At 36.7% G+C, this 21,170-nt stretch overlaps 1 protein-coding gene across 1 annotated transcript; it reads right to left on the bottom strand.

Moving 5' to 3' along the window:
- Positions 1 to 512: 512 nt before the first annotated feature.
- On the bottom strand, positions 513 to 18,761 carry LOC136257040 (broad substrate specificity ATP-binding cassette transporter ABCG2-like). The gene is made up of 16 exons (XM_066050154.1): positions 18,481 to 18,761; positions 17,866 to 17,925; positions 15,493 to 15,592; positions 15,261 to 15,413; positions 15,038 to 15,189; positions 14,815 to 14,969; positions 9,019 to 9,099; positions 6,038 to 6,198; positions 5,914 to 5,976; positions 4,972 to 5,054; positions 4,808 to 4,900; positions 4,632 to 4,753; positions 3,372 to 3,526; positions 2,019 to 2,108; positions 1,896 to 1,972; positions 513 to 719 (listed from the first exon to the last, which is right to left on the bottom strand). Exons 1-16 carry the CDS (start codon positions 18,717 to 18,719, stop codon positions 554 to 556), a joined length of 1,950 nt encoding a protein of 649 aa, XP_065906226.1. The 5' UTR covers positions 18,720 to 18,761; the 3' UTR covers positions 513 to 553.
- Positions 18,762 to 21,170: the final 2,409 nt, after the last annotated feature.

The following is a 21,170-nucleotide window of genomic DNA, read 5'->3' as shown; positions in this document are numbered from 1 at the left end:
GTGCATAAGTTTGAGTTTTTGTGTCAAGATCAAGACCCCTAATAGAACAGTCATTGCTCTAATAGCTGTACATTAATTTGATCATTTTTTTAAAATTATTACAGATTATAACAAATACTGCCTGATTTTGAAAGACACCTTTAATCATCAAATTCAAACAGGTTCTATCTCAGAAGCTAATTCCCTAGATTAACACACTTTTCAAAGCATACACTTTGTTATAACCTTCAAAATTTCTCTTAGATTCAAACATATAGAGAGTCTAGCTATACAAATTTTCTCAAAAAATCTAATTAGTCTTATAAGTGTCCTTCATTCAACAAGCCATACCAACCAATATTATCCAGCTTGCTTTACCATGGAGTTCCATTCTTCTCCTTATAGTTCAATAAATATCACCATGCATACACATCCACCTATGCCATAATAACCACCATGGTAGCCATTTTTGATTTTCAATCCTAGCCTTTTAATTTTAAGGCCACACACCATACCCTAACTTCACAGTTCAGAGGATATTATAAAAAAATTAATACAAAAAATATAGTGCTAGCTACCTGCAGATAGTTCCAGTAACAAATCTCAAAGTAATGTAGATACAAGTTAGCATTACAATAACATAAATCAATAATCCTAGCTCATTGGCAAGAATGCTTTGATCTGAATATCTCATTGATTCCAGTTGTATATTTCCATATACAGTGAGATTTTCACTTAAACTACGAAATAGAATAAAATAATAGTATAATATGTGGTGGCCTACATACCACATGCATGAAATACAATAAGGAGCCCATCACTTTTATTATTGGTGGTATATGTGACCTTCTATACAAATGTCCAGGTATGCCACACAAGGGTAAAAGGTATGGGGAAATAGCTTTCTGGAAAACAAAAGCGTGTTTCCTGCACAATGAACAAGTGCACTACTGTAGGTATAGTGAAACATAATGGAATCAGCAGTAATCTGAAAGTATGCATAACACTGGAGTATAAACAAGTTGATGAAACAGATATATTCTGGGTATGATCATGCATACATGGGTTCTTTAGTAGTGATATGATTCACCAATAAGAGATCTTGCCGATTATCCAATTAGTCAATATTCACACAAAGGCTGATATCGATATCCAATCCAATGTTTATGTTTACCAAAATTCCACATGCATACACGTATTTTGTAAAATTTCCATTCTAAAAGTTTACTTTTGTTTTATTTTTATAAAAACAATATCATCAAATTAATTGGTTACTTCATTAGCTAGTAATTACCAATACTGATATTGCTAAAGTTTGGCTGATAAACCGATTTCTGATTATTTGGTGTATCACTATAGTTCTTTGTTTTATAGTCGGTTCATGTTCACCTAACTGTTTATAAAAAAGTGCTTTGATATGAGCAAGACCAAGTGAGTTAGGAGGTATATCTCATACATTTAGTACAGACCAATAAGGTGCACAAACATGTTTACAACATGAAAGCATGTTTGTTCCTGTGCAACATGTGGCCTCAGCAACAGCGACTGACTGGATATATTAACTATTATGACTTAAACTCAGCAACAACTCACACAAGGCACTTACAAGACTCACTCGCTGAGTAGGCAATACAAAATATAATTACATCAAACGTCAAAGGATTAATTACTCTACAAGCTCAATAAACACATTTTGGTTACAATGATGAGATGTGTGTATAAGGTTTCTGGATCACTACCAACAGTACAAAACATATTACTGTCTTTGGTGGGGGCTCAGGTGGACGCAACTGACAATAGTAGTAGAATTCTTGTAACAAACATAATATACAGCAGAGACTGATGGATCTCTAACACACTAACTATTCAAATTAGCCAGTATAACACAGACACTTTGTATAGTGATATATACATACCAATTCATATTATCATTTGTTTGATTAAAGATCCTATCACAATAAACACCATTCTCTAGCTCATTTGTATACAATGCCTATAAAATAATATCAACTATTAATTGCAGCAACACAACTACTTACATTTAGAGCATATCTAAAAATACTCAAGTACTGAATCCAGCTGAGCCAGGAACTAAGACTGTTAAGATTAATAAGAAATCCACCAAACACCTGCAAAGTATGAAATTCACATATATACGGTATGTACAAGTACACAGTGGCCGTACACTCATTGAAACATTATTGTCCTGAATTTTGTAAATGATTAACAAATAGATTTTGCACTCTATTAATAAAAGAACGTATGCAAACTCCACATTTACAGGTTTTATTCCATAGATGTAGCTACATATACATTGTAGAATTTGTTCACATTCATACAAGGGTTCCCCTTTTAAAATTTTATAGGCTCATGCTTACCAGATAAAGGTTGAGATATTCTAATACAGCAATCAGAGATTACAATAGAGTTGTCATCACAAGACTCAAGTATTTTCCTCATCATCTCAAAGTTTCTGGGTACATCCTTCTATAATACAGGAACTATAGGAACTTAACGTTCAATTAGCTAGGGATTATAGAAGTCCCTATACTTCAGTCTATAGCCACAATTGGGGATTAATTGTCCACCAGTACGTCTGCACGTGTACCTTGTTCCTACTTTTTATTTCTGTGATCCTAACTAAACAAACTAATTCTTCCTTGTACTTGCTTGTTTACTTTTTTGTAACATAATTATGACTGAAGAACCTACATAAACTGCACCAAAAAGAAAGAATATACCAAAATTTTGATTTGCACCTGGACACACCCCTGACTATCAATTACTGAGAAGTGAAATTATACTTTGTTTTCAACTATGTATATATGTTCAGCATGATACACAGTGTTACAAACAAAGAACAGTACAAGAAGAATCCCTGCAAACAATCTAGTCACTACAGAAAAATAAACAAATGATTCCTGTTATGTTATAAACAAGATAGTTAGTGAGCACAGCTACGGGAGGCCATGACACACTACAGCAAATTGACAACTTGCGCTATCAGTGAAAAGAAATGGGGGACAAAGTTGAGTCCATGATGCGTGTATTGTATGATCTGCTAGGCAACTGTTGGGCTGAACCAATGTCCAAAAGTGAAACAATCAAGACTGTAGCATTAACCATTACTGAGATATGCTTGTCTGAAGGCATTAGTAAGTACTGTAAGTTGATCAGTCTATCAGGCAGTAGAAAATTCTGCAGCACAGCGCAAGCTACAAAGTGAGGTAACCACTAACTGTTAAAGTCTTTTAAAGTTGATGAAGAGATGGTACGTATGTACACATTTCATATCTTTTTAACTACATAGTTATCATGTATGCCACATGCACACCCACACCCACACCCACGCACCAACACAACACAACACAACACAACACATCTTGGCTTACCAACTGAGTAAAAAACACAACAGGAATACAGATACTGATTAAATAAAATTTCCTTATTCCCGCACTGATAAGAAGTGTTGTTGTAGAAGCAGACAGTGAGGTTAATAATATTGTCATGAAGTAAACAGTAAATCTATAAATATCCTTCTTGAGACCTGGTCAAACAAATAAACAACATAGCATAATACATATTAAATACATACACTTGCAGTATGTATTACAGAATGTGTAACTCATAAATAATTTTAAGTTTTAAGTAAACAAGCTATCCTATATAAGACTTTCCATGATTAAGTTATGTATTCTTCCATGCTTCCATGTGTATAGATAGCTACGTATATCGAATATGCACTATTATTAGTTTGTTTATAAGGATTGTCTTGTAGCCAGTGAAGTATCTATAGGAATGCCTCTATAATACCTTTACCATACCAAAGAACAAGATTGAAATATCATTATGAAGCAGTCAAATACGGAACTTTAATAAAGCAGTCACATTATTCAATGGACAAGCACTGTACCAATCCATGTTGTTACTTCAACAATGATAGTATAGTAGGGTTCTTAATTTGCTTTCTTGAATCATAATTTTTTTGGAAAGCATAATTATCCTTTGTCTTGGCAGTTTTACCTTATGTCCTACTAAACCTTATACAGTTTAGATATGCTATTGCAAGTTTGTAGCTAAATTCCCAGTCTTTGAGTGATCAAAATATCGGCATAATGTGGTTGCTTATTGTGTCAAACCCATCTCTAAGGCAATACCACTTATAGACCATTTTGGACATGAAGTGTATTCCCTCAGTGTAGAGCTGAGATGGTTTCATGGACTTATAGGGAGCTCCAGTTACTGTACAATTGCAACACATCTACGACCACGTGCACAAAGACTTATTTCCAGATAATGCAGAAGTTTGGTAAATGGAAACCAATAATTTTTACATGCATAAATAGAAATAGTAATATTTACACACACACACACACACACACACACACACACACACACACACACACACACACACACACACACACACACACACACACACACACACACACACACACACACACACATAGTCTAGTACATCAGTAATGTGATTCCTCTGAGAATGCAAAACAACTACACACACACACACACACACACACACACACACACACACACACACACACGCACACACACACACACATAGTCTAGTACATCAGTACTGTGATTCCTTTGAGAAGGTAAAACACCACTGATTTACAGCCAAAATATAAGCATACCTGTCATCCAGTATATTATAGCTGAAAAGATCAGTATCACTAAATTCCATGGTAACAATTCAAAAACAACTTTTGAAATAAAATATGCTGAAATTCTATAATAGCCAGATGCAGTCTCCTGCCTGTAACAGTTAGCAATACAAACACACCAACACAATTGTGATGAAATATCTTACACAAATAATGAACGCTCTTTTAAAAATGGTACTGCAGCACTAATACCTCCAAACACCACAGTCATTACAGTTACCAGAGTCAATTCACCAGTTCTACAAAGATTTCACATAATTATAATATCGCTAATAGTGACTGTACAGTAGGGTGTAGTGATATGGTGTACCTATTCTGATATCCTGCAAAATCATTATCAAGTTGAAAGAAAACAATACCAATCAGTGTTGTCAAAACAAATATTACTATCACCTGTGAAGATATATACACAGTTATAAATGTGTGCTCTAACTGCAATACAGCTTGGGTTAACCATGCATGTATGCAGACATATATACTAATATAGGCATGCACCAGGAATCACGAGGCATTTATGTATTCTAAAGCATAAGTGAAGGCTGAGGACACGCACACATGCACACACACACACACACACATATGCCGGATTTGCAAAAAGGGGTCTTCCACACACATCCAATTCTATGAACTTGGAAGACCATAATTAAGTGTTCAAGTACCATATAAGCCTGTAACTTACTCCATCCATTAAGCTATGTTGGTACTCACTGCTGACCCACTTGCCTTTTCCAATCTGAAGTTATGGATTGTCAAGGTTGGTAAATTGGATGCGTGTGGAAGACCCCTTTTCACAAATCCAGTCACATATATATCAAACAAATCCCAATATCTTGTAAAGACTTTTGTAGCAGGATGAGCAATTTTGCAAAGAATTAGTTCAAAATGTGCAGTATACTTTAGCTGATTTTTTATCTGGTAAAGGCATTATAACAGCTCAGACTTTGAAATAATTTTGATCATAATTTTGCATTTCATTGTAATTATAATATAGTGGCTCCTTTATTAATGGATTGAGAAATACTTCTTTTTCTGAAATACTGATGATACATTGAGGCATATTTTTTGAAGGAGATACTACAAATCTGCACACGGCAAATGTATTTCTTTATCTTAGCTATGAGTCTGTGACAGTGTTGCATGTATTGTAATAGTATTAAACTTCTTATGGTGTATGTGGGTGGACGGAAGTACAATTTCCATGCTTTGAGTTCTCATAGTTCAGTCAATTGTAATGCATACTAAACATGTGTACCTGCATTGTGCTAATAGGAGTTCGTATCAGATTCTTTACAGAACGGGCTGACAGTACTAATACCTGTGTCCATTTAGATGACATCATTTAGACATGTAACGGACGAGATTGTGCATGTACGTACTTGCCATAAAAAACTTGCAGCAAATTTTGCACCATCCATCTTAGTACGTGCCTCTTTTAACAGGACCATAATTTCATCATTTGTATCACTGTGTTGAGAGCTGTCCTTGTAAGCCAAAGCAAGTTGGTTGTTATACAGAGACATAGTTAAGGTCATTCCTTCTGTCATATAAATATGCATGCAATATAATTGGTACGAGTGGTAAATACTTGTATTATAATGTGACTATATAATTAACAAATGTGACTGGAGTTTACAAAACCGATCCAAATTGCAATTGCACATCAGGCAAAATCAAACTAACATCACCAGTGGATAGTTACACTAGCAGTCTATTGGTTTTGACCCTCAGCATTACTCAAGGCTGGTTTTAACAGACAGACATATTTTTTGGGTGGTATGGCAAGCTCAAATGGCAATTTCTGGCCTTGTGAAGCACAAGAATCATTGGTGCGCAGCTACAAGCACTGGAAGTAGTCTTAAAGTTAATAAATTGATGCATCTTTTGTGTAAATTTCATATGTGTACTCACTTAAAAACTTCAAAACCACTTATCTTAATGTGCGACTTGGATCAGTTTTCTAAAATCCAGTCACAAATACAGTACATAAACAAGTATATCAGGGGTGGATCCAGGATTTTGCTAGGGGGGGGAGCACACAGGTAGAAGTCACTCCACAGTGTGGGCACACTCTGCGAAATGCGAAGCATGAGCTTTCTAGGGGAGTCAGGGGGCATCCCCCAAGGAAATTTTGAAAAATTAACATTCTGAGATTGAATCTGGTGACAATTTTGACTGAAATTTGTTGATAGTTCAAACACTGGAAGATACTAAGTTAAAAACCAGAATTAGTGTAAAGGCCTAGGCTGTTCCCTAAGAAAATTTTGAAAAATTAATATCCTGAGATTGAATTTGGAGGCAATTTTGACTAAAATTTGTAAATGCTTAATGCTAGAAGCTACTGAGCTGTTAGTAGCTATAAAGTCTATTAAAAATTGACTTTTTGAGAATGATTTTGGTGCTAATTTTGGCTGAAATTAAGTTGAATTAGCATAAGGTCTCCTGCACAAGCATCACAACAACTTTAAGGATATAGATCATCCTGGAATTTGGTGTGCAGCTGCATCTCCAGAGAATTTCTAAATAAAGTCACCAGGGTGTGGATATTGTCATTAACTCAATTTAGAACAGGTTTTTAGTTGTTCAAAATGATAAACAGCATTTAATAATTGTTACTCTTGACTGTTTTATTAGAGTAAATGACTGTTCTATTAGAGTATCTCGATTTCTAAACCTAGAGGGTCTTATGCTATGTTAATATGGGTAATAATTTGCTAGAGACAGATTTATTATATTACACATAGTCATTAACTGCATAAAAATGTTTGAATTATGTCTAAAGTGCCTACCTATGTTCAATGAGTAACACTATGTTAAAAATTCTGAAGGGGGGGTGGGGAACGTCCCCCCTGGATCCACCCCTGTATATATACTAGTGGGGCAAAAAAATTATTAATTTTCAACAAGTAGAATAGGGATCAAAGATTTGATTTTGAAAAAAACTGCGTAAACGAGAAGTAATAGGGATGATAATCCACAAAATTCTATGCATCATCAGTTCAAAGCAAGTTATTTGAATAGTGTACACTCAATTTGCGATTCCTATTTCAACATTTTAACAAAATTTAACCACAAGTTGAAATAGGAATCGCAAATTGAGTGTACACTATTCAAATAACTTGCTTTGAACTGATGATGCATAGAATTTTGTGGATTATCATCCCTATTACTTCTTGTTTACGCAGTTTTTTTCAAAATCAAATCTTTGATCCCTATTCTACTTGTTGAAAATTAATAATTTTTTTGCCCCACTAGTTTCATGATTTTTTTCATGTCCATGCACATGGACTACTTCTTAAATATACGTTCAACAGTACATGATTGTTTAATAAAGAAACCCATTGTAATATCAACTGGCAATAAACAATTACATAAATAAGTTTAATAAACAATTAGTTAACAATACAGTTAACAATACAGTAAACAATACCACTTTCCTTTGACGAGTAGATAAATCCACTAGTGTGACCGTTTACTGCAACGAAGCGGTGCGAAATCTCAACACGAGTAAAACACACGCTTGACAAAACGTGGTCGACTCCAATTAAAGTGCTGAGTATACGGAGTATCCCGCTTTTTATTTTTCAATCGCGTACGGAAGGGACACACCCCTTTTCAATTCGAAATTTACCAGTGTGTTCCAATAGCTTACAAGCCTTGTTATGTCGACTCTTAGCTGGTAAACAGCTGAAGAATATAATAGAAAGTATACACGAAAGGCGTACAGTAATAGTTTAAGTGACGAGGTGCGGGCCACACCCCCTTCACTGTCTCGTAATGAAGGAAGTCTAAAACCCGAGTTTCAGTGAACAATAGTTATGTTTAATGTTTAGTGTGATACAACTTGATGCATTTTAGTCCTGTGAGCTAAAGCAATGGAATTTTAAACAATTCTATATTATCATCTGTATGGCTTCTCGATCGAATGACGTCTCGAAGAGTGATTCTTGCTCTATATCTCGCAATCGCATTAGAGAGGGAAGATTTTAATACCACACAGACCTGGGTACGAATGTTTTTTAAATACGCCATACGTTTTTAGGGCTGATATCTACTTCCTACGAGCTGTAGGCGCGCGAAACAAGAAAGAAAGAAGAAAGAAGAAGATGGAGAATCTAACCATTTTCAAAATTTTAAAAAACACCTAAAACCATTTCCCTTACTTTTAATACTTGTTGGCTAGTGTTGTAAACACAAAAGAAAGGTCTAGAATGTTTTAGAAATAAAATCTAAAGCCCGGAAGGCTGCTTTTGGCGTGCGTTCTATTAGAGTGTTTTGAAAAATTTCTGCCTGATCCCTATTATGTACCACTACCGTGGTACATGATACATGCACAGATAATTCACATACATATTATTACCTGCTTGTTTCACTATCTGATTTTGCACCACAACATTGAGAAAGAAGTCAGCAGGGTTTTCATGCTGTCTACATTCATATCCTAGAGAAATTCTCAATATTAACACACACACACACACACACACACACACACACACACACACACACACACACACACACACACACACACACACACACACACACACACACACACTTGGTGGAGTCATGCATAGCCATTTTCAGGGCTTCAGTCAAAACATCCTTTTATTTAGCTTATAGTAACTGTCTTAGAAGCTTTCTTATATGTAACAAGTACACATAAATTCAACTACAGCAGGAACATCGATAAAAAGTACTGAAACAAGCCGGAGTAGTGCATGTTATTAAATCACAGTAAAACAATAAGAAGTGATATATCCCTACTGTGCATTTCCATTATGGTATTTTGAGTACAGTAGGGATATAACACTTCTTATTGTTTTACTGTGATTTAATATCATACACTACTCCAGCTTGTTTCAGTACTTTTATCATGCTATGGTCCCTACTCTAGTTGAAAATTCCATTTTTTGTGTATTTGTTTGTTAACTCCTTTTGTAAATAATTATCATGACTGGTGAACCCACGCATACCGCAAAAGACATGGCACCGTGTGCCCCAGCTATATCAATTGTAGTCTGAAAAGTGAAGTATCCATTACACTTTGTTGTCAGCTATGTTAACCCATTACACAGCAGTATGAATCAAGAATTGTTCAAAAAGCACCAAATAGCCACTATGAATAATACAGATGATTTCCGTTACGAATGGAAGCCATCATGTGCTACCACCAATTCAACATGTTTTGCTGTCAGCACAAGATGAATGGGACAAAAAGAAGCACACTGGTAAGTCCATGAAGAGTGCATTGTATGTACTGCGGTATGCCAAAAGGTAGGCTTGAGTCAGTTATGCTTTAAAAATAGCCTATTATGCTTTTGAATGCTCAAACATTTGCTTAAAATTATGCTTTCAAAATCAAGATAATGCTCTAGAGCTGGCTGTTTTATTAAAGTATATCAGTCTTTCCTGACTGTTGTATTAGAATAAGTGACTGCCCTATTAGAGTATATCGATCCTTTTTTTCCCGTGAAGTGTAAATAATCAGCCAAGAAACAATAAAAAACATTGCACATGATATGAAATACAGTATTAAGGCATAGTATGCTCATGTTTTGTTGTATTTTTGGTACGCGCTTTGCGCATTTAATTTAAAATCTGGAAAATCGTCTTATTATGTTGGTTTTGCTAGCCTATTATTCCCAAAATTATGCCAGCATAATTGGCACAAACCTACCAAAAGGCACCTCTCTGGTCAAAGCAACATTGAACAGTAAAAAATCAAGCCCATACGTAGCCGTAGCCATTATCGAGCTACGCTTTTCTGAAGGCATCAGTCAGTCAGTTATTCAGTCAGTCAATAGAAAATTCTGTTTACTAATTTTTTTTTAAATTTTACAGCAACTTGTTGAAAGTGTTTCGGGTCAATCTGAAGACTTGCTTGGGCTTAGTTTTACCTAACCAATACTTCCTCATCATCGTCAGGGAAAAGTGAGGCTGGTTTTGGGGTGATGTTTTCATGGGCCACACCCACTCCTTTGTGGTCCCTACTATTACTGTATGATAGTTGTAACACAGGAATGAGGGCTTTGCTTGATATGCAGGCCCAACTGCCCAAGGGGTTGCAGGCCCGAGGACAGAGGGCATACATATCAGGCAAAGCCCGAATTCCCTGTTATGTAACACTCATCAGGCTGATAGCCTGTACAGGGTAGTCAATTACCCAAGCCAATATGAGTGCAGCCACTGGAAGTATTATATATGCATACCTAAAATTTTCGATTATGGGTCAGCAGCTGGTTACATTCAGTTAAGATGAACCTAGATATATCACGGAGAATTTTGGTTCCACAAGTTTAATATTTTAATCAGTACTATTGAGTCGGTTATGGAAAAAGTACGGAGTTCACTAAAGGCCTGGATAGGTAAGCTTGCTTGTAGAGTGGTTACTCCATGTAGAGTGGTAGCTTCGTGATGGAGGCGTGTCCATATTATTATCATCTATAAATTAGAAATGGTACAGAGAAGAGCAGCAAGGTTTGTGATGAATAACTATAATAGAACAGCTAGTGTTACAGAAATGTTGAACAGTTTACAATGGCACACATTGGAAAAGCGAAGAAATAATTTGAGAGTCTCTCTAATGTATAAAATAATTATAATTAATGACATGGTATATAGATATTAATGTGCACCAACAGTTTAGACCAAGCAACACCACAACTAGAGGTCACCATCAAAGATTTCTAGTTTCCAACAAGGGTAGATGCTTATAAGAACTCCTTCTTTCCTTTTACAATAAAATTATGGAACCAACTAGACGATCATATTATCCAAGCTCCATCTCTTGATTTATTTAATAATTATATAAATTTGTAAATAAGTAGCTAGCTACATATGTATGAATATACTCATGATTAAGTTTGCACATTAACAAATATATATATATATATCAACACTTTACAGTGACCAGCATTGAAGGTCTGATAGCAATATGTGCATATTCGAAAACGTGCGGAAATGATCGGTGAATAAGCTATAGTACCAATTCTCACCTTAGACCAATGTTTTTTCAACTCGTAGGTGGCGAGTATAGCTAAAAGCTCTCTGTCTGAGTGGTTTTCATGGTGAATCCAAGTCGTGCATCCTAATCATGTGAGTATTAATCGATCTCCCCACAATCAATTTCAGCCTCAACGTCATAGGTAGGGTCCGCAAACTGAAAAATAAACTTTTACAAATCGACCCCCTATAAACCAATGTGGTATGTTCATCGTAGGATACCATAGCTAGATCCATGCACCATGAAACTGAATGCACGATTGTTGTCTTCACAGAAATATCACTTTCTGTATCTCATGAGATGCAAAACTTTTATTTTAAAATTTTGTGCTCCACACAGATAGTATTGGTATTAAATTATGGACAAGTATACAAAACAGACAAAAAAAAATGTTAGTAGGCCAGAGGCCTTTTAGTCTGTCCATATCCTGTTGTTGACTAGAAATGGTCTAAATTATTCTTAAAGTTGTTGAGATTAATTGACTCAATGACATTATCAGGTAGGTAGTTCCACTGTTTAATCACACTGTTGGTAAAGAAGTTGAGCCTGGATGCGAGTACATTGCTGTTTGAAATTTCATTCATTGCTCTAGTTACGCTATTTGTAAAAACAAAAAATGGTTGTGGTGAGACTCTACAAAGATTGTTCACCGGTTTGTAAACATCAATTAGTGCACCTCTCTGTCTACAACAATACAATGAATATAAGTTATTAATAAGATGGTGTAATTGCAAGTCGTAAGGTAAGTGTGCTATTAGTTTGGTCACTCGGATGGCCGGATGAAACTTGCTACTTGGCCAGATCTAATCTAGAGCTGTTGTAGTTAAAAATTACACACAGCACTAAGCAAATGATTTGCTACATTAGGGCTGCTTTCTTTTAAAAATTACAAAACGAAACATTAACTTTCGAATTCAAAGGATCTGAGGCTTATCACCATCTGGGTGACGAGCATCAAAATTTTCTTCTTCATTTGGGAAATATTTTGTGCCTTCTATAGCCATTTACAATGCTTCTGCAGCCACAATACCCATCAATGACAGACTGGAATGATGGCAAAAGATTTCCCTGGACAGTTGGTGCCAGTGGTGGTCAATTATTATTTCGTCTATACCCTCCATATGTTGTTCAAACCTCTAGACCACTGGAGGCAGCTAAATCGTCCAAAACCAACTTCACCTTTCATGCTCCACAGTGGCTTCAAATCTTTACTAGATCACCCTACAGCATCATCATGTTGCAAAATATTCAAAAATAAACTGAAAAAAGCATGAAATCTTTCATTTTTGAATCAAGCTAGGTGGGGCTCCTTGCAAGCTGCTGGAATACTACATCATATGAAATCACAGAAACAAGGACTGCTACTACTTGCAAACATTTTGTATATAATCGTTCTAAACAAAATTAGGTGATCAGTGCGGCATCAGAAGTGTTGGAAGGGACTTCAGGTGAATCCTGTGAAAAAAGAAGCACGAAACTTTTGACACTTGTCACCTAGATGGTGAGAAGTCTCAGATCCTTTCCAGATTAACAGAATAGATAGACCGTGCACCCACCTTATCAGAATACTGGCTTTACTTGTCTTGGCTGGTAGAGAAGCTTGAATTTGAAAATTGTGCCTCATTTTGTGATTTTTGAAAGAAAGTAGCCTTGTGCTGCTGGGAATCAAACAAATCATTTGCTTATTGCTGTGTGTACTTTTTAACTACAACAACTCTAGATAAGATCTGGCTAAGTAGCAAGTTTCATCCGGTCATCTGTGTGGAGCACGAAATTTCAAAAATAAAATTTGCATCTCGTGAGATACAAGAAGCGATATTTCTGTGAAGACAACAATCGTGCCTCCGGCTTCATGGTGGGTCTAGCAATGGTATGCTATGATGAACATCCCACAATGGTAGGAGGATCGATTTGTAAAAGTTGATTTTTCGGACCCTAGCATAGGACTTTATCCACAATGACATCACAACCACAAGATGGCCGCATTATTTGGGGTACTAATGTACAGGTTCCTATGGAGAATCGATCATATTTCAGCCAGTGAAGGAGATATTGAGCTCTAAGGAACAGGCATGGGTACAAGACAACACAATAAATGATTTGTATAACATGGTGGAAAATTTTCGAGATAACACTTGTTTGCAATGGTTTTAGCTACATTATACCCATACTGTTGGCTACTGGTCGGTATCTTTCTTCACAAGTGAAATATGATTGATCAAAACAATTTCTCCATAGGCGCCTGTACATTAGTATCCCAAATAATGCAACCATCTTGTGCTCATGATGTCATTGTGGATAAAAGCTCATAATCACTGCCCATGCAGTTGTAGCCCAGGCTACATTTCGTATGTAGCCTGGCTAGCTGGGCTGCAAACGAAATGTAGCCCAGGTGACTCTTTGATCTGAGGTGTGAAAGTATATATATATATATATATATAATATGTGTATTTATATTGATTTAATTGCTGTTGGCACTGCAAACAGCTTTAGATAGCATTATACGTGTGCATGCAATATAGCTACATATTAAACCCTTGACAAATTTTCACCTCCCATGTCATAAAATAGCCAAGACATTCTAATAGGGCAATCAATTAGTCAAATAAAGGAAACGAAGTTTAGGACAGTACCTTCGGTTATGTTGCAGGGCATCAAAGCTGCAAAGATCAAGTGTACCATCCAACCATTAACACATGCGTGCACACACACACACACACACACACACACACACCATGCATGGACATGCATACACTACACACCACACATGCACAAACACACACTACACACATGTACACTACATATGCACACACATACACACACACAAAGCAAAGCCTTCAGCAGCTGTGTGAAATACAGCTATTGCTGTCCAGTGAAATGCCTGTGTACCACTACAGCACTAGAGTCTTGTGCAGGGTAATCCCCTGGGGCAGGTCTATAACCCACAGGAGTACCGTTCTGAGAAAGGCCGCAGAACTCGAAGTTCCATATAATGACCCCAACACCACTAAGCAAGACAAGGACAGTTGAAAATTGATAGGTGATACATGAAACCTATGATAATATGTTTGTGAAGCTGTCATCACTTGCAAAAAAAATGCTGTTCTTGTGCACAACATATGCACACATCTATATGCATACAAACACAACACACACCGAGATTTTTGAAGTACTGCAGTGCGGTATCTCCAGCAGGACCGTGATACACCAGATATCCATTTGACAATAAGGTCAGTGTGTCAAATAGTTCATACATTGAATATTGAGCTTGATGCATTGACAAAGTGATCACTCTGTTTTGTTTACTTGCCCTGCGTTAGTGAGTAATAAGTAAATAGGCAGTAAAGATCACCATGGAGTGCTCAATTGGTACACATACTTTTTCAGCACTGTGATCAATGATAAAGCACTGGATGCATCCAACCCAGCTGTTGGTTCATCAAGAAACACAACACCATCATCTAAAACTAGTTCCATTCCAATGTTAGTTAGTTTTCTTTCTCCTTTAGAAACGTCCTCAGTTGTACCAACCTAGGAGTATCAATAGGTCTCAGGATAAACACAAATTTGTACAGTGTATAACTGCATGGGTGCATATTAACCTTCTTATCAGCAACAGTAGTCAAGCCTAGCTCCTTAATAACAAAATCTACTTTTTGTCTTCTATCTTCTCTGGTGTATGTTGATGGTAACCTCAGAGCAGCAGAGAAGGCAATGTTCTCTCTAACAGTAAGTGTTCCCATTACAATGCCATCCTAAATGACACTGTGCATTAATCAATACACACTTAGATTTATGTAAGTTACATGTGTACAATCTAATGTACCAGCATACCTTAATGACACAGGCTGATCTGGCTTTAGCTGTACACTCTTCACCATTTATCACTACTCTTCCACGTTTGTCTTTGTGACCAGAAAGAATATCTAACAACCTGTGGATACAAAATTACATCAAAACTTTAATATCCATCTTGCATAGAATTTCAATGCATGGTAATAGGGAGTCCGTATTGTATGCAAAGATACTGAAGTTATGTAGATCATCCACAACCATCATCCATGTAGATACTATGCCACACAACTAGGTAGCAGTTTTGTTGGGGCAAGCCTGAGACTACCCCAAAGATGATACGGTTGTTGCATTCATGGACAATTACAACAAAACACAATTAAATACAAAGTTTACTGGTGCAATCATAAATTATGCTACAGAGAGCTGTCAAACAAAGCATTATGATATAAATTGGTAAGCTTATGAGTCTTCGCCAATTACATGCTACATGGTACAGTGTACTGCTAGCTACACTCTAGACACTCCATAAACTAATGATCATACTATGACAACACTAACAATGGAAAGTGCTGAACACTCCCATGAAAATCAAGAAGACAGACATGAAGATGCAACAGAGAACAGCGTAACCAGACAGAGACAATACCACAGATGCGGAGATGAATGTACCCAGGCTCACCCCACAATGTCATTAGCATCTGTTTAATATATCACAGATCATTGTGTAATTATGAAGAATTATCTTTAATGGCTTCATAATCCTTAATAGTTTTATATGGCTTTCAAAGTGCTGTTCCATGTGTTAAGTTATTGACTGTTATCAATAATATCAAATTTCAGAAACAGGTAGCTACTAACACCAACAAAGAAATGAGATATATGTATTATGTTGATTACCATTAAAATGTAGGCACTGAAAAAATTTAAACACTGTTTTGGTGCTAATTGCTAAGCCGTACAATGACTGTTTTTTTATAGAGTGGGCCATTGAGCTTGAGGAATTTATTCAACCAAGTATGAGGGTTAGGTGATATTATGTGGTTGTTACCTACATGGTGTGAAATGGATTTGTTTACTGAAACACATGTGCTACATTGCATTCATCAGTGGTGAGTAACTATCTGTACCTCACAAATACATCTCAGTACATCTCATTACACACCTCAACCTTTAGAAAAAGTCCTTGCTATCAACCAGCCTGTGTACATAACTGCCTATTATACAACCTGCTTATACCTGATAGCAGCTACTGCAGTTGGTTCACGCTCACCACTAGTATCAAAGAGATGACTGGGTGTTCACTCTTAATGGTTTAATGGTTTGTGCTAGAACAAGCACGTTGGCACACCTGAGTGGCATTTAAAGGGCTTCACAGCTTAGCCAGCTTTAACAGGAGTTATTAACAAAATAACAAGGGCTCAGGTGAATGCGAACCAACTATAAGACCATCTCATTACAATGGCCATGTCAACTGAGTACAGACCATATGCATGCCAACTCATCTGCAATATCTAGCTACCAAATAGTATGGTAACACTAGGATCATGGAGGTTTGCACTTTAATTAGAAACCACCTTCACAATACCTTCATGACACCTCAGCAGGTATAACCAAGCTTAAAAGTGCCTTTAGTATGACCTGAAATGCTTCTGATAAGCCGATACCACTTTTTTGAAAACATATATTCAGTGGAATTTTCTATTGACTGCATGACTGACTACCACATAACTTGATAGCGGCTAAGGTTACGGGTTTGATTTTTTCATTGTTTGATGTCACTTCAGCCCGAGAGGTGCCTTTTCGCATACCGCAGTATGTATAGTGCATTTTTCATGGACTTACCTGAGTCCTCCTTTGTGTCCCATTTATCTTTGCTGACAGTGCAAGATGTCAATTCATAGTAGTGCCGTGTAATGGGAATTATCTGAGTTTTCTGTTGTGGCTGGATTGATTGCAGAGGTCCTTCTTGTAGTGTTCTTTGTTGGTATAACACTGTGCAATAGGCTGAACATAGCTGCTTTGGTATTTGATAGTTAGGGCATGTGTTCAGATGAAAATAATAAGCTTGGCACCATTCTTTCTTCAGGTTCACCAGTCACAATGCTACAAAAAGTAAGCAAACAAGTATATGAAAAAATAGGAATTAAGGGATCAAAGAAATAAAAGGTATAGTGGTCACCCACACCCAAAGATATATTAGTGGACATTTCTAACCCATGATTGAATTGTCCACTGGCATAACTACTTTCAGGTGTAGGCAGCCTCCCTTGTTTTACTACTTTTTATTTCTTTGATCCCTATAAGTAAAACTTGAGATTCCTAATAGCTGGCTACTTGTATAAAGACATAAAAATGGTGATAGGAGTATAGTTTTGCTATGTGTGGGATTATAAATGTACAGTAATAACTCACGTGGTCTTTCCACTACCAGTTGGTCCCATGATGATGTTCATACCAGTCCTCATAATACCACTACAAAAATTATAGGTACATGTGACCATCATCCCTTATAGTGTAAATATGCAATGGAGTTCTCTTGTTGTTGCACATTAGGCCACATAATCTTAGTCATTAGTGTTTCACCCACCAATATTTTAAAAGACGATGTAGGCAGGAAGATTTAAATTTGATTTTTATACATGAAATAACAATTACAAATGGCTAAAGCTCAAAAATACACTGCTATAGGTATAGGTCATTAAATTTTAACACCTTGCATTGTACTGTAGTACACAAAATTTTTGATGCAGCAAGGAAAATGGCAATTTGTGTGAGAAAGAGAAACTAATTTTAAGTTGGCCTTGAAGCTTTTATTAGCACTTACTGAAGGGAGTGTATTAAGCACATAGTCAACTTAATTGCCTACACACACACACACACACACACACACACACACACACACACACACACACACACACACACACACACACACACACACACACACACACACACACAGAGTTTAGCTCAAGATATGTAGGGCCAGGTATATATGTTAGCTGGCTACGCAAATTAACTATATAGTCTTACCTCACATGATGGAGGAGCTTTTTGGGTAGCAATTTTCGAAAACATCGATCTCGCTGGTCTACTGTATAACTAATATTGTGAAATATAACGTGTCTAATTATCGAGTTATGACGATGGATATCGATGTCGGAAAATGTACTCTCTGCTTCACTACACGAGGCGTAATCTACCTCTGTCCTGTCTTTACTATAAAGTAATAAAATATCCGATTCATTTTCTTCAACAGTTACCAAAGCCATCACCAAACATGTCGAGAGTGGTGACGAGCGTGATTAGTCTGTCGACGCCCGCCCCTACTACAATCATGCGAAAGGACGGACGCCGCCGGACTAGAGTGTGATTGCATTCATCGATATCTGCTATGTACACTGTTGAATTCCTAATAGCTATTGGGATTTGTATTGTTTTGCTTAATCGCGTGTGGAAAAGAATCTACGGCGATTCCTGTCACGTAAAGAAAGAGAGATTCAGTTTGATGGTAGTTAAGTGTATAATAACTTTTCTAACATGTTGAAACGGTTAGGGGGCATCTCCAAACTGATTTTGGTACGCTTAACGTCATAATGACGTTAGGGGGGGGGAGGGGGGTTCAGGCCATGACGTTATAAATTTTATTAAAGCAGTTATAGTGTAAACAGCTAGGAATAGAGGAATTGACGTGATTAAGCAGCTATACTGCTTGTAGACTATGTTTTTTCAGGTAAAGAATATAATGTTTTGTGCTTCTATAGCCATAGTCTCGTCCTCGCAGACCCATTCTCCGGGGTGGCGCTTATCGATTAGAGATTATAAGCGCCCCCTTTCGGAGGGTGCGCTTATAGTCTCTAATCGATAAGCGCCACCCCGGAGAATGGGTCTGCGAGGACGAGACTACTATTACCAATGCATTGTTTTCATAGTGTGACGTTAAGGAGAGGGGGGGTCTGAAGTTAGCGTCATTATGCGTACCAAAATCAGTTTGGAGATGCCCCCTTAGGGAGCAATGCACCTATCAATGTCATCACGCCTCTCTCCCGGGATTTCACAAAGTCTGGTGTCAAATTCCCCAGTACTGGGGCTAAGAAGTTATTATTATTATTAAATATAGCAAAATCTACAAAATATTGTAATGCACAGATATTAATCATAATTAGTGGTGTGCGATATATCGAAAAAATATCGATATCGCGATAATTTTGTCGTTATCGTATCGATTTTCGATACTGCTTTAGCAGATTTCGAAAAGGTAATAAATCTACAGCATTTAGTGTGTGATTACGCAATCACGCTAGAAATAAAGGTTGGTTCTGTACTATCTACCCACTTTAAAAGCTTGTCTACCAGTTTCTAGGCTTATTATTAGTTCTATGCAATAGTTTGTGTGTAAATTGTATTTCAAGCATATTATAAAAATATCGCCGCCCACGCAATTACACCACCCACACAATTAAAAAAATTATTGAAAATCAAATAGAAAATTCGATACTTACCCCATTATCGTATCGATATCGTATCGAAATAAAAATTCTGATATCGCACATCACTAGTCATAATTACAAAACATTAGCCAAGTGCCATAAATTTACAGTGAAGGAAAAAGAGTTCATATTCTTGACACTGTTTGACATTTAGGGTCTGTACATCCGATATTTGTTAGTAAATGGTTGGACATACTATGCAGGTGTATCATTGTTGGACGTGGATCCATCTCCAACTTCCATAGTAGAATTGTCGCTGGAAGAATTCAATGATTCAGTTCTGGGTTTAGGTATGAAAGTTGAATTAATGACTTCACCATAAATTTGGCCTTTAACATAAAGTTATCAAAACTTTCGAAAGAGGGGTTTCTATTTGATTTAGAAAGTGGTTCGCTACTGAACCGAAAGGTTTTATTTCTGCATCTAGTAGTTGCCCTGAGACAGAGCATTCAACTTTAGGGGACATGTCTAGTAGTTGCCCCGAGCATTCGACTTTAGGGACGCGAAAAGTAGAATTAGCGTTAGGGTTAGGTTCAGCTAGCTTTGGTTTCTCTTCACCTAATAAGTTATACTATAATATACTGAACTCAACTGAGACTACTACTTGAAAGTAGATCTAGAGAGGTGGCTATAGGTAGCACAGTGGTTAGCATGCTTACCAGGGCTCAAGCCCTGGCTGAGTTTTGTGGGTTTTTTCATTTAGTGACCCTTTTTGTCTAAGTTTTAGCTACTTTCGGTCAATAGCCATGGCTTATTGACTGAACCAACTTTCGGTTCAGTATCCCTGCCTTTGATTTATTGTTTTGGTTCAAGTCAGCAAAGGCCATACCTATTTGAAAAGTTGTTGCTCGGACCCGACCGACCCAATTTTGCACAGATTTTAATTAAGAAAAGAAAAAAATTATATCACGTGACACCTTAAAAATGCTGCAAAAGATCAAGATAGTCTAATAGAACAGTCAGTTGGTACAATTTCATCTCAAATATAATGCTAGATATCTATAAACGTAAAACCAGCGTGTTCCTCACCCTGGCGAAGAAAATCTATGATAGCATCAGTGCAGTGCTCATTGAACTACTAGCTATATATATATGTTTATCCGTTTTAAATAGTTATGTACTAGAAGGGATTTGATAGGTCTGCATACAGCTTTAATGTGACTTACTGATCTATTATATGGCTTGTAACCAGAAATGATAAGCACGTACTGTACATATCTAAAATAATAATTT

This window comes from Dysidea avara, chromosome 5, assembly GCF_963678975.1.
Source record: "Dysidea avara chromosome 5, odDysAvar1.4, whole genome shotgun sequence".
NCBI classification, from domain to species: domain Eukaryota; kingdom Metazoa; phylum Porifera; class Demospongiae; order Dictyoceratida; family Dysideidae; genus Dysidea; species Dysidea avara.
Note: the sequence above shows the minus strand (reverse complement) of the source record. Positions and strands in the feature narration are given on the sequence as shown.

Coding starts and splice junctions, on each gene's coding strand:
- LOC136257040 (XM_066050154.1), bottom strand. CDS start 18,719: ATGGCTTTGGTAACTGTTGAAGAAAATGAATCGGATATTTTATTACTT. Junction 17,926..18,480: donor AAGCTCCTCCATCATGTGAG/GTAAGACTATAT, acceptor TAATTTTTGTAG/TGGTATTATGAGGACTGGTA. Junction 3,527..4,631: donor TATAATATACTGGATGACAG/GTATGCTTATAT, acceptor TTGTTTGACCAG/GTCTCAAGAAGGATATTTAT.